Source organism: Lemur catta, chromosome 12, assembly GCF_020740605.2.
Source record: "Lemur catta isolate mLemCat1 chromosome 12, mLemCat1.pri, whole genome shotgun sequence".
In the NCBI taxonomy this organism is placed as follows: Eukaryota; Metazoa; Chordata; class Mammalia; order Primates; family Lemuridae; genus Lemur; species Lemur catta.
The window spans coordinates 40,647,542-40,662,265 of record NC_059139.1 but is presented as its reverse complement, the minus strand read 5'-3'; the positions used below and the strand labels follow the sequence as shown (position 1 = coordinate 40,662,265).

Here is a 14,724-nt window from a genome sequence, read left to right as displayed (position 1 = left end):
ACATGTCTTAATATGATGCTGAATACACTGGAGTCTTTACTGCTCATAGTCTGTTCTTTGTCTTGAGTTCATCTTGTATTTTGCTGGATGGTGCTTCATTAGTTTCTCATTCCTGCATCTTGAGCTCTCTGCTCCCAGCAGATTCTGAATTAAGATTTTTCAACTTTTAGCATTTTTCTCTATCCTTTCCCTTTTGGGATTACATCTCTTCTGCATATGTTTTATCTCTGTATTTATCATGGTGGCACATTTTAGGGGAAGAACTCATCTTATCTTAGGGGCAGAAAGGGAGGATGGCATACCCCTAAAGAACCTGGGGACAGGTTTTATTGTAAGCTGTGGCAGAGAGGCAAGCAGCCTCAGTCAGAGAGGACAGAGCAGGGTGAGATGAGAACAAAGACAGAAGGGAGAGTGCAGATGTGATGGGGAGCTGGACTGGAGGGTTCTGTTATTCTCTGCTCCTTTCAGAATAGGAATGGTGCCTTAACTGGTTGAATGGGGAAAGAAAGTGAGAGAGAGGAAAGCCGTGGCCAAAATTGCAGGATCATCCAATTCCCTGAGAAATCTGGCTCCACTTTTCTGCCAGCAACGTGAGTGAAACCTGCAATTTCATTTCATCTTAAGGCAGAAAACCGGCATTAATGGTCAATGTGATACATGGACTCAGTAATGGGAAAAGATTTCCTACCTAACTAACTGTGAAGACTCGAGAACAGCTATTTTTCACTATAAACATGGAAATTAGACTTTGTCAAGTAATGCTTTCAATCTACAACTTAAAGTGTTAGAATATGGAACTACCGAATGACTAAAATTATTCCCATCTGTCATCTTCTTAAAACAAACACAGTTTTTCAGAGCCACTCTGTATCTGATAGAATCCAATAGCCTTTATTAAATGTGGATTTTACCTCACCTGGCTGTAATTTACTTTAATTTTGTTAGCCATGGAAAAAAATCATTTTAGTTATGTTTTTCTTCATTTCTTTGGCAATAGCATGATCTTGCAACGTATAAAAGATTTCCAAGTCGATTGGAACGATGGACTTAAGAGAGCAAAACTTCAGAAGCATGGTGCATGAAACGAGCATGAAGATCCATTGAAGATATTGTTAAGAACTAAAGATAATTATAATTTGCTTAATTGGGAGAGGACAATGTTCATTACTGAATTGAAGCTCTCTGCAAGAGCTTTACATTTATTTGAGGCTTATTTTTTCTGGAAAGAAAATATATTCTTAACCCCTCTAATGACCTTGTATGCCCTTTCTCTCCCAAGAGTAAACTCACGTCATGACTGCTCAATACAATAATGAAACTGAGACACACAATACTATCTGGACATCTGGTGGCAGCGAGGGAGGTGGATAGACACAAAATAAATTAAATGTACAGATAACTGTGAAATAATTTGGTTTTAGTATCTAATCCCAACAAAAAATTGACCAGAGATTCTCATATAGAGCCAAATTTATTAACTCAATTGCAACCCCTTCCCTTTCCTTGATGGAAAAGAAATGTTAAACAAGTGGAGAATGGTAAACCTTTTAGCACTCACACAGGGAGAAAAGAAATAAGCTTACCTAAAGGTTATTAAAATATCAATTTTTGTTATAGCATTAAAAGAAACAAACCAGACAGAGATTCTAAGCAGATAGAAATTTTGAGTGTTCCAGATTAGAATGGGAATCAATATTTCCTTAAGACTCTGGGGGACTATTTGATTTCTCATGGGAAGGATTTAGTGAGGTCAGCCAGACAGGCTCATTCCCTAGCCCAAGGCCACCAGAGGTACCATTGTTTGGATAAAGAGTACATTATCTTGTAAAACTAGCGTGGCGTCTTAAATCTTGGCAGACAGATTTCCTTCTAGTGGATAAATGGTCCTTTTTTGCTAAGATATGAGATATATATAAAAATCATATAAATATTCATACCATATATGTATATATATCAATCCTGGGGAAAGGAGACTGATTTCTTGAGCTACGCTTTCTCCTGCCACCTCTACCACCTTGCCTGAAATCTGGCAGTTACCACTCACTGCTCACTTAGACTTTATATGTATTTTTCCTTCATCACACATCTTTACTCAATGCCTTGAGTCACGTTAGCAAGCCTTCCTCCCCATCCCTTCTCCATTTCTTGTTTTCATGAGGATGAAGTGTTTGCTCTAGTAAGGTTTCTCAGGCTTGCTGACTCTTCTCCATCTACTTTTATGAGTAGGGACTCCAAGCTTTAAGGGCAAGACGCAGAATTTATCCAACTCTTCTCTTAAAATTTAATACTCTTGTGCTGTGGTCTGTGGACCTATTTCTTCCTGAACTTATTTCTGGCAGTCCGTGGTCACTGGAGCCAAGTACCCTTATTTTTTCCAACCAGGACCTCCCAACAAGTCAGCAACAGATTTCATACGCTTGTGTATGAGCTGGGGTTTCCGGGCACAGGCAGGTTACTCAACAGTTTCCAATGATATCAAAGAAAGAACAAAAACAAGCAAAACCAGCTGACATTTTCTATGCTATCCTGATGGTGGAAATATGAATTAGCATTAGCACAAATAAGCGAGGAGTCCAAAATAATAATATAGAATTAATCTCTTAGGTGTAATGAAGAAATTACTGGAGTGAATAAAGAAATAGAGAGGGTGTATTTTACAAATATAGGACTGGAAAATAAAAAATGATTTCCTTAATGGAACCATCCTTCCCCCAAGAGCTAGTATTTTATTTGACATTCCAGAAATTTCCAGGAAATTTGTCCAGTATATGTTTTCATGTATTATTTTCTAGTGCTTTATTTAATGCACTAGAAATATTTCCTTTGTGCTTACTGCTAGCAATTTATCTCCATCTTCAGTATAGTTTTTTAATCTTACATATTTCTATTTTTTTTACTCTAACTTAACTGAGAACTTCTCACCAATAAAGACGTCTCCTCCTCATTGGCTTAACTCTACTGGGACAAAGGTAATTGTCCACAGGACAGCTAGCTCTTGGACAAGCATTTCGGAAACACAGAGGCTTGCAAGGAGTTATGGTATGTACATGCTTTCAAAAATAGTAAAGAATTACTGTTTGCTGATTACAGATGATGATCAGAAGGTTGCAAATACATTCAGTTGAAGAAATGCCCCAATGAATTGCTCTTTTAATTTTTTTCCAGCAATAAAAGAAATAACTTTAGAGAAGTTTCTTATCCAGTAGTTCTGGGGTGAGGACCCAGAATTTGCATTTCTAACAAATGATTCAGATGCTGATGCTGCTAGTTCAGGGACTACACTTTGAGAACACTGCTTATTTCAGTGGTCATGTCAAGAGTTCACGAAGGAAACATGCTGTATGAGCCATCATACAGCTCACATTCACTAGAGGCACCTAATCACTTTTGTATTTGCTTTTCATCAGCGTGGGGGAAAGTACAAAGCGATGTTGAAAGCATGCACTTAGGGGAGTAGAGAGTAGCAAAGGAGAAAGGCGTGGTAAAGGATTGAAGTTTTTCTTTTTGTTTACAAGGGAGTGGGGTGGGGTGTGATTTAGTTTTTTGTTTCAAAAGGTAGAGCAGCAGTTCTCAATTCTCAGAATCACCAGGAGGGCCCACAGAGATTAGGATTCAGTAGGTCCTTGGATAGCATCCAAAAGTCTGCATGTTTATCCAGCATCCTGGATAATTTTAAAGCAGATTTTCTAAGGATTACACTTTAAGTATTAAATATTAATGATTTGAGAAAAAGAGAGAAATCCAAGGGAAGATTTCATCCTGCATGGGAGAGAAATCAAAGATGCTATCAGGTATTTTCTTTTTAAGAGTTGTATGTAGAAGGTTAGGCACTAGAACAAGGGGCAGGGATTTATTTAGTTATTTTTTTTTAAAAGAAGCAGGGAAGGGAGCAGAGCAGAGACTGACAATGAAGATGGGAATCAGTGAAGACCAAATGAGCTGATCAGTTAAGGGGGATATGATCTTCATTTGTTTGAAATGACCAAATACAACAAGGAGGCAATCTGGATGAGGAAATCCCTTTTAATTTTAAGCAGAGAGCTATCTGAGAAGAGTTTCCCTTTCAAAAGTCAGTTGTGAAAAGATAAAAAGTAGGAGTGGATGGCAGAAGGAGACCAGGTGGCATACCAAGGAGTTAGAGCTGAGTGGAAGTGAAGGTCACTGGGCATTAAGGACATGCCATCAGCAAGGAAGATTCCCGTGGCAACAAGACATGAAATACTGCAGGTATAGCCAGTGCAGACCTGGGGAATGAAAATACCTATACCCAGTCTACTTAATCATTAAAAAGAATGAAAATACTACTCTGTATGTGTATTTATGTGTGAGTGTGTGTGTGTGAGAGAGAGAGAGACAGAGAGAGAGGTAAAGACATCAGGCCAATGACACCTGTTTGGATGTCATGAGTGTGTCTGAGTATTCATTTCTGGCATTAGGAGTGTCAAGGAGCTAATCTCTTTTGTATTAATAACAGGAGTAAAGATGGGAACATTTGAAAGAATAGCCTTTAGAGGGCAAGAGGAGTAAGACATAATATTCAAATATTAAGAAAAATGTTCTGTGTCTGGAGTAACGTAGCATAATCTTGTTTTTAGTCCTGCTGTGTGCATATATGTGCACACAAGACTTGATTTTTACAAGTACTTCATCATGTCCTTTAGTTCCCCTCAAATTGCAATGCTCGTTTGATATCAAGTCTTTACTTGAACTGCTCTTCACCTGAAATATCTTTCTTTTTCCTTCCCTAACAGAACTCTAGCTTCAGAACCCTAAGGTATTCCCTGAGTATTCCTAAGTTCACTGACATTTTCTATCTCAGAATTTAAATCATAGTTAAGGAAAGCTTCTATGCACTCCCCTATTCTCCTGAGCTCAAGTATAAAAAGTTTTGGGAGGTTCCCAATAAACTATTGTTTAATGAATTAATAAAGAAAATATGGGTTCAATCCTCCAGTAATAGAAACTTTTGGCTTCTTCTCCAGCATCCATCCCATTCCACCCTCTCCCATCATGTAATAGCCACTGGTTTGCTGGGGTTGACTCCACCCCTAGCTCCAGGAATGGGCCTTGATTGCCTACACCAGTCAGTGGAATTCCACACCTCGATCTACAGTGATTGGTTCAGGCATAGACCTGGTCCAATCAGAATGAAGCTCAGGACTTTTGCTCTATAGTTGGGAGTTCTTAATGGACCGTGTGGTGTGCAAGTGTGATGACTGGAACTGTTGCAATCAGTTTGCTAATGTGGGGGAAAACAGCTTGAGGGTAAAGCTAATGCCCAAAATGCAGGGCATCACTTAGAATGGGAGTCATGAATCTGATCAAACCGTGCTGCAGCTACTCTGGAGGCTATAGTCATTTGAGCCAATATATTCCCTTTATGGTTTAAAACAGGGAATGAGATTATCTATTACTAATATGCCTTCCTCTTGATTTTTAATCTTTGGGACATGATATGTAATTTGTCATCTTGCAACTTAGTTTATTTAGGGAAATAGCAGCACTCTTGAACAGCATTTACTCCCCTGGTAAGAGCATTATGTAGTTTTGCTGCTTATGCTGATTCTAATGAAAGTCATGTTCACAAGTGGTAAAATAATAAATTTGATTGAGAGCTGTTTCTACCACAATTTCTGTTCAAAACAATTAGTATTCTTATGCACGTAGATAGCACTGATATGGACTTCTTATTCATTTATAAATCAAACATTTCCTGAACATTTAAATTCATTCTAATTGTGTATAGACGGTCATTTAGCGTACATAGATAGGTACTATGCAAAAGATTAGTTTTTGTTGAACATTCCTCAGTGTTTCTGGCAATATATTGAATGTGGATACCTTTTCGATGAAACTGAAGAGACCCCAGCAGACATATGGATTTTAGCATCTCTGTCGTATACATTTCCAAGCAGCACTGCAGCTGGATGTAAAGCCGACAGATTTCTGGGTGGATTTCACCATCTTCTGGGCTGCAAAGGAATGAAAGAGAAAAGCTGTGAACATTCTCCAGATTTCTCTCATCAGCCATTTGTCTCAGCTCTGGGAGGGGAAAATGCTCAATAAAGATTTCTTAAAGCCTTGATCCTAAAATATAGGACTTCCTGCTTTCAAACCAATGACCAATGTGACAGTTCTTACATAAGTGTCTTTCTGACTAACAGCTCTTAATTTTTTTCCCCTTCAGCAGCAGGCTTCTGCTGGGAGCTTAAAATCATAAATGCTTTACGTAATTGAAAATATCAGACATTTTCAATTTAGCTGTTGGAACAAATTTGCAAAATATATTTAAACCATAAGAATCTCATAGGCTGCAAGAAGAGATTAAAACCCTTGTTTTTAGGGAAACTAACAAGAGCTATTCAATTACCAGTTATAAGACAGCTCTTTAATATTAGGGCCCCAGCATAATATGATTAGAGAGCCAATTTACAAATTATTTTTATCAAGGTTTTTTGTCTCAGTCTGAAGGATATTCCTTTATTGTCTATTATGGCTAATTTACAAAAGGTCAAATGTTTTTAATGAAAAAATAAAAATTTTATGAAAAAAGAAATGGAATACATTTCTAATAATTATGCTTAACAATCTAAAGCTAAATACTGAACTTATGCGCTAAAGTGTATTCTAAAGTCTTTGAGTCTTTCTCTGTTAAATATAACAAACCATATAAACGTGAATATGATAAAACATGGAGTAATCACTTTTGTTTTTTGATTAAGAGGAAAGAAATTAGTTGTTGAAAAAATAATATTCAATTTTATATGCAACTATTAAAACAATAGCATGTGTTGAATAAAGCAAACTAAGAAAAGGAGTAAAGTTTAGAGATAAGTTAGAAATGAAAGAAAGCCTAAAAGTGAACTTTGTCAAAAGCCCTAATGTGTTGTGTTATCTTTACTTCTATCCCCATTCATTTAAAATGCAATGAAATCTAATTAAATTATGTAGCATTTGGATTTGATTCTTTTGTAAAGTGGGTTGGTGGCAAAATGTCAGGGGTAATTATCAGACCAAAAAGGGTGGCTTCATTTTTAAGTTCTGGAATCACAGTAGAAAGAATTTGTACGTACACAGCACTTTAGAGTGATAATTGGTTTTCATTTTCAACACTTATTTCGTACATGAGCATATCTACCCATATGGCTTATATAACAGGAAAATGCAAAATTCGTTGCCTCAGTATCAGTGATGCCTGCACAGTCATCCTATGCCTTTCCTATGTCAGATGGAACAAAGTGCCTCATAAGAGCTCACGTGCAAAATATGGCTTTATCTGAATGTTAAAAGACATTGCTTTTTCATTTGCGACTCCAAGGTCCAGCCCTAAGTCAATACTGGAGGCAAGTGTATCTCTGGGGAAAGTCTCAGGTTTTCTTTCAGAGTTTCCTCCCACAAATGCCTTCCACCCTCAAGCTGTCCTTCTGCTACCTGGAGTTTCCCTCACCTAACTCCACCCCGCCACCTACCCACACACACACCCTCTCATTATTTCACATCATCTGACACCTTTCAAAATGTCTCTCATTGTGTCCCATTCTCTCACAGCCCTGCTAGATTCTGAACAGATGTTGGGCATTAGTGGTTCATATAATATAAAGTGATCCTGGTATATTACCTACTAATGCATTGATTTTCATAGAAAAATCTGAAGAGAATGTCTTATTCCAAAGGCAGGCTAGAGGGAAAATATTTTAAGGCAGGCAGGTCTTTCCTGTGCTGCTTTATCATCCTAATACCAGCTGCCTATTTCACCTACATATAACATTGGCCCCGGTGGCTCATGTGCTGATTTCTCAAAGTTTTAATTTATTTTTAACTGACACACTGTAATTATACATATCTATGGGGTACGTGTGATGTTTCGGTACCTGCATACATTGTGTAATGATCCAATCAGTAATTAGCAAGTCCATCACCTCAAGTATTTATCATTTCTTTGTGGTGAGACCATTCAGAATCCTCTCTTCTAGCTATTTTGAAATATAAAATATGTTATTGTTACCTATAGTCTCCCTACTGTGCAATACAACATCAGAACGTATTCCTCCTATCTAACTTTGGAAAATATGGAATGCTTCATGAATTTGCTTGCCATCCTTGTGCAGGGGCCATGCTAATCTTTATGTCATTTCAATTTAAGAGTCTGTGCTGCCAAAGTAAATGCTCATATGCAGATTTTTAAAAAGCCTTATAATAAATCTGCTGTATGCATTGTACATTTTATGAGTGGGACAATTAGCCAGTACAGTATCATTCCAAGCCATGGAGTATTCTTATTTTCAGAAGTACAAAATATGTCCCTAGTGGCTTAGTTCCAAAACTAAGCAAACTTCATATATAGATGACATTTTATGTAATTTAAACAAATGACTACCATATTAACATATTTTAAGAGCCACTATATTTTATTTATTATTTTAAAGCTAGAAAGACAGAGAGAAAGCAATATATTAAGTGTTTCTGAGAAAAGGCAAATCAAACAGATTAAAATGCCTAATTCAAAACATTTCTTTGGATACCATCTCTCTAATGCTTCTGTAATCCATGGAGATTCTAGAAACTGTGAAATCGTTGTATCCCTCATAAATATTATGGGAAGGAACTGAATAGGTGCTACCGGAAATACAATTTGGCTGACAAAAATTAATTGATGCTAAAGTTGCATCATAGGTTTTCTGGTTAAATAATTCATACATACACTCATACATTATCCTTTAATATCTTAGAAAATTGAAGTGTAGAGAAAGAAAGGAACTTTTTAAAGAACAGTGGAAAAGCTAAAGTATCTTTATGTTAGAGTTTCACGATGCCTAGGCCAAATTACATTAACCTCAGGCCTTGTACAATTTATTTCTTCCACTTGAGAGTTCTAAGGTGTATTATTGTTACAGATTGCTAAAAGTTCATTGAAAAAAAAACTGTCAAATCAGTTCTAATATATTTAATATTATGAGCAGTGGACTGGAATACATTTTTGAGAAGCATTAAGTGCATTTAGATTATTTTCAAAACAAATGAGGAAGAGCTGAAACATTGGCGAATGGAGGAAAGGCCAAGAAAACAGCAATTTAAAAGCTTGAAACTTCCTAGGGATAAATTATAAGACCTAAGAAAACATTTACATTAAAATAAAATTGGACTTGTGGACTTCGTCCAAGAACTGGAAGCAACTTAATTTAGAGGTAACTTTGCCACATATTACTTCTTAGTATAAAATGAACCACTCTTATTAATCAAAGTCTAAGTCTATAAGAGTCATTCGAAGAGTGACTCATTTAATTCAGTCAAAGACATTTTATAAGTTAGTGACTAGGTTGTGATTATTTATTTTTTCTATTGAGTCTGAGTGGAGAGCTAAGCTTATTTTAATTTCAAAACCTTACTATTAAAAGAAAAAAAATCTTAAAAATTAATTTCAACCAATTTCCAGTGATTTAGAGCTCAAGTTGAATCCAAAAACATTTAAAATAATCACCAAATTATGAATCTGCTCAATCAAGTCCTTAAAGGTGAGAATCAGGATTTAATGACTTAATCATATAGCTTAAGAAACTTGAACTGCTGTAGTAGAGGAAGAGAACATAAACGCAGATATTGCCTAAGTCACCTCTTGATAATGAAACCTCTTTTTCTTGTGAATATTCTTATTTTGTAATTCAAAAAGTAATATGATAAATACCTGTCACAATGGCTAAAATTAAAAAGACTGCCATGTAATTGTTTGGGGAGATGTAAATGCTCAGCCATCAAGTATTAATGAATATCCACCACTTAGATTCTACAATTAACATGTTACAATACTTGCTTTATTACATACCTACCTGTCTGTCCATCCCTCTGCCCAGCTGGCACTCCACATTATTCTTCTAACGCTGCAGATATCAGTAAACTTTACGCCTAATCAATTCACCATGAGTACCATAAACCGGCGCTCTGCCAAATGTTGGTGATGGTGTGGAGCAATGGAAGCTCTCATACATTGTTGGTGGGAGTTAAAATGTTATACAACTCCTTTGAAAAAATGTTCTGGAAGCTTCTTATAAGGCAACATACATCTACCCTATGACCTGGCAATTCCATTTCTAGGTATTTGTCCAGGAGAAATGAAAACATAGTCACAAATAGATCTTTACAAGTGTGTTCATAGTGTTTATTTAGAATAACCAAAAAAAGAAACAGCCTAGGTGTCTGTCAAGAGGAAAATGGTTGAGGAAGTTAGTACATTCCTGCAATACAATGATACTCAACAATTAAAATGAGCAAACTTCTTATACTCAAAACAACCTGGATGAATAACAAAAACATTATCTTGAGTGAGAAAATCCTTACACAAGAGTAAATACTGTATGACTCCATTCATATGAAGCACTAGAGCAGCGGTCCCCAGCCTTTTTGGCACCAGGGACTGTTTTCATGGAAGACAATTTTTCCACGGACCAGGGAGGTGGGGGCTGGTTTTGGGATGATTCAAGCGCATTACATTTATTGTGCATTTTATTTCTATTATTATTACATTGTAATATATAGCAAAATAATTATACAACTCACCATACGTTGGGGACCCCTGCTCTAGAGCAAATAAAACTAATTGATGATGAAAAACATTAGAACAGTGGTGGGGAATTGACTGAGAAGGGGCATGAAGGAACTTTCTGGGAAGAGGGTAATATTCTATATCTAGACAGAGGTTTTAGTTACATGAGTGTATACATTTGGCAAAACTTACTGAAAGCTATGCTTAAGATTTGTGGATTTGATTTTACTTTAAAAAATTTTACTTAAAAAAACTATAAGCAAATACTGAACTCTAGTTAATGATATGCATGCTGAATTGTTCAGAAGTAAAGTTTATGGATGTCTGTAACTTCGGGAGAATAATATGGATTGCCGATTGGACAACAGAATGAACAGACAGGTAGACATGTAATGAAGCAAGTATCATAAAATGCTAATTGTAGAATCTAGGTGGTGGGTATTTATTTGATGGTTGAGGATTTACATTTCCCCAAATAATTACATGGGCTAACTTTAACAAAACAACTGGGAATCTTTATGACTGGTAAGGTCAAGGTCAGGAGTTAACACACTGGGGATTTGAGTTATGAAATATCTTGGCCCTGAATCTGTCTGCTTTTTTGCTGAGGTTGCCAGACTTTGGTGGTCTGTGCAGCCGCTAATAGCTTTTTAAAAGCCAGAAAAATGTTTGTTGTTTTGGTAGTCTGCTTCTAATGCAATGATTTATATATTTAGTTGAAGGCAGCCAAGACATAATGAAAGGAAAATGAGTTCTGGAGTCAGAAAACTTAGATTTAAACGTAGGTTTGCCCCCTTAGGATTGTGATCTTAGGAAAACTGCTTTAACTTCTCTGAGACTCAGTTTCCTCAGCTGTGATATACAGATAACAACTATGCGAAGTACCTCAAAGTTGCAGCAAGGATCAGATAAGATCATGTGTGGGAAAACAGGTAAAGAATGTGAAAGATGATAAGATGCTGGCTGCAATTCATCTTAGCACATCAAAGTTGTGTTCATTTAGCCTATGCTTATGTTATCTTTAGTTATAAAAATTACCTGCTATTCCATAACAGTTTTTATTCTCTCACAGTTCCTAAATGTGGACTTTTGTTAAATAAACATGCCATTGGGCTGAGAAAGAAAGGTATGACCCCACTGACAAACACTCAGCATTTTACAGATTTTAGTGATGCCAGATGAACACTTGGGGTTTGCCAGCTAGCAGAGATGGAAACCAGAACTCCTGTCCCAGCAAATATATCCAAGTTTCTCTTTTCAGAATCAATTCTGTTGTTGGCCATTAAGCCAAATGGCAAGGAAAGACTCAGGAAGCCAAACAGGTTGAGGGAAGGGGATAGTATCCTTTACTTTATTTCTCAGAGCAAATAGCTAGGAAGGAAAGGGATTAAATGACTGACCCAAGGAGAGTGGTCTCCAGGATACCTTTTCAAATGTCTCCACTGGCTCCTCTCGGATGGATTTCACTTACAAAGATACACGCTAATTCTGTGCCAACTTCAGTGACAGCTTCAGAGCCCAGCCTTCATATGGTTTCAGTGAGGGAGAACTATCTGGCTACATATTTTACACCAAATAAGCCCTGCACTAAAAAGAGAAGCCCAGTTAATCAGGAGAATACATGCAAGACATTTTCAAGGTACCTATACGTATACTAGCTGAGTGCCCCTAATGTCTCCATTTTTTATCATAATTGTGCTGCAGGAAGTTTTTATGAAACTTGTGCTTTAGGTGGAAACCTCCTGTATTTTCTTCACAGAGAGTCTTAGCAAGTTTGGTTCCCCAAGGAGGCTTTGAGGAATAATTGCAGTAGTTCCCCTCACTTCACAGCGTGTTGTTTCATGGGAACATATGGCTGGCTCTGTGACTTCCTTGCCACTGAACATGAGTTGGGATCAAACTCTGCCCCGGAGCTATTTAGGTTCAGTCAGAAATAAAACTTGACTTTTAACAGCACAAGGAAACCTGAAGTGCAACTGAATTGTTTTTTGGTGGCTACTTTGGGTACCTTTATGTAAATCAACGGGGCTCAGAGGGGCCAGCACCTCTTATGATTTCTGGTGACATTCTGGTGTCCATCTCCCTGTTGCTTTTGGTTTGCCCTCTGCCAGGACCTTGGTGGCATTACCGAGCTCCTTATTCTTTTTTTCCATTTAAAAAGTAAAAACTATATTTATACACCTAAATCAATAGGCATCAGTTTCCTGACATCACCATGCTCATAATGAAAGAAGACTAAAAATATATATTACTATTAAATTGTAAATCATCTTTTATTTATCTTAAATGTTACTGTATACTGCAATAGCTGGGAGGGCTAGGAATTGGTGGTGACATTTGTGGTGATTCTGAAGGGGCCTTTTGGGCATTTTCCAGGGCATTAGAGGTTGAAGGAGTTAATGGGCTGCATATCATGACTTCTTGTTTTTGTTATAGAAGTATCACTTCTAAAACATATACTTATTGGCCAGGAGAATTGACTGTGTACAAAGCAACATATCTTTAATCTTCAAAATAAAAATGACTTTATTATTCTGTCTTGGTCTCTTTTCCCAACCTCCTACCCTTTTTGGCATGAAAGTCTCTTGGCCTCTCCATTTTCCCCTATGATTATCTCTTAGTGTCCTTTCTTTTCTTTCCTTTTCTTTTCTTCTCTTTTCTTCTTTTTTCTTTTTTTTTGAGACAGGATCTCATTCTTTGTCCAGGGTTAGAGTGCAGTGGTGTGATCATAGCTCACTGTAACCTCAAACTCTTGAGCTCAAGGGATCCTCCTGTCTCAGCCTCCTGCACAGCTGGGACTATAGGCATGCGCCACCATGCCCAGCTAATTTTTCTATATTTTGTAGAGACGGGGTCTCACTCTTACTCAGGCTGGTCTCAAACTCCTGACCTCAAGCTATCCTCCTGCCTTGGACTCCCAGAGTGCTAGGATTACAGGTGTGAGCCACCACACCCAGCCTTTAATGTCCTCTTTATGGTCTCTGGTTGGGAATCATATGGGAGTTTGCAAACAGCTCCTTAGGTCCTGATCTTACTGGGTCTTGTGTTTCTTAGAGCTAGCAGAGATAGCCCTGTGGCTGATGGAGTCTGAATGTTGGATTCTTAAATCTCTGCTGGGATGAAAACCAATACAATACCATGGATTACATGGTTAGGACAGTCCTTTCCCACTGAATATAGTTAGAATCAGTTTATTAAAAAATATACATAAATATACAGACATAGATATTCATATACATTTATTTGCATACTTACATATACAAATAATATATATAACTTTTTAATAGGATCAGTTTATTTTCAAAGATATATATTTATATCTATGTATTAAGAGGTATATATTTAAAGAAATATATGTATGTTTCCACATTTAACCTGAAAAATAGTTTTGCACCTAAAATCAAGGTTTTCAACTTCTGATGCTTACTGGTTTCAACTGATAGCAATGATCTTCAGTGTTCAATTATCATTTAATTATTATTTGTTACACCAGAAAGAATTCAACTCGCTAATTTTCATTATATCCAAAGTCTGGGTTATTCATTGCAGTATGCAGGTAATTTCTACTTTTATCCCCTAGAAATTTAGGGCTCAAAACATGAACTGTTGGTTTACCTGAATAGTATTTAGCTCTTCTTTCTTAATTATGTAATTAAGTTAGGTGATGCTGTATTTCTCTTCAGTAAAGCTACAGGCTTCATCCATGTTGCCAAAAACAATGACACAGCTTTCAAACAACCTGAGGTAACTAGGCTGACAAATTTAACTCATTCAATAAATCTGAAAGAAACTTTTGATAGAAAAGAAATTATTTCATCATCTCATTTAGCTGTAATAGCACAAAATATTGACTAATACTTTAATAATTAATTATGACAGGTTGGATGGTTATAGACTAGCCAGTTGTTGACTCCATTGTGGTTTCTAGAGCCAATGGTCTCCTCTTACACGAAAGAGACTGTTTATCAGGAGTGAGGGTCCAGAGTGACAAAAGACCATGAAGGCCCCAAAATATGGACTACACAGGCCTGAAATCCCATTTTTTAGACCCACAAAAGGATTAAACCAGAAAGGTTCCTTGAGGAGGGTTTAGGAAGAGGCTATAAAGGCAGCAGCTGTTTATCATGTAATAATTATAACAGCAAATACAGAGAGCTTCTACTATGTGCCAGAGTTCCAGTGTTGCC

The 14,724-nt window shown here is 36.9% G+C and overlaps 1 protein-coding gene and 1 pseudogene across 2 annotated transcripts in view; both read right to left on the bottom strand.

Moving 5' to 3' along the window:
• LOC123648650 (regulator of G protein signaling 7 binding protein) overlaps positions 1 to 14,724 on the bottom strand; it is a 97,503-nt gene that overhangs the window by 25,427 nt on the left and 57,352 nt on the right. For both annotated transcript variants that reach the window (XM_045566590.1, XM_045566589.1), the window contains exon 3: positions 5,842 to 5,972. In XM_045566590.1, coding sequence (XP_045422546.1) covers positions 5,842 to 5,972 — 131 coding nt within the window. The remainder of the gene's footprint in view (positions 1 to 5,841; positions 5,973 to 14,724) is intronic.
• Positions 8,064 to 8,163, bottom strand: LOC123648709 (annotated as a pseudogene).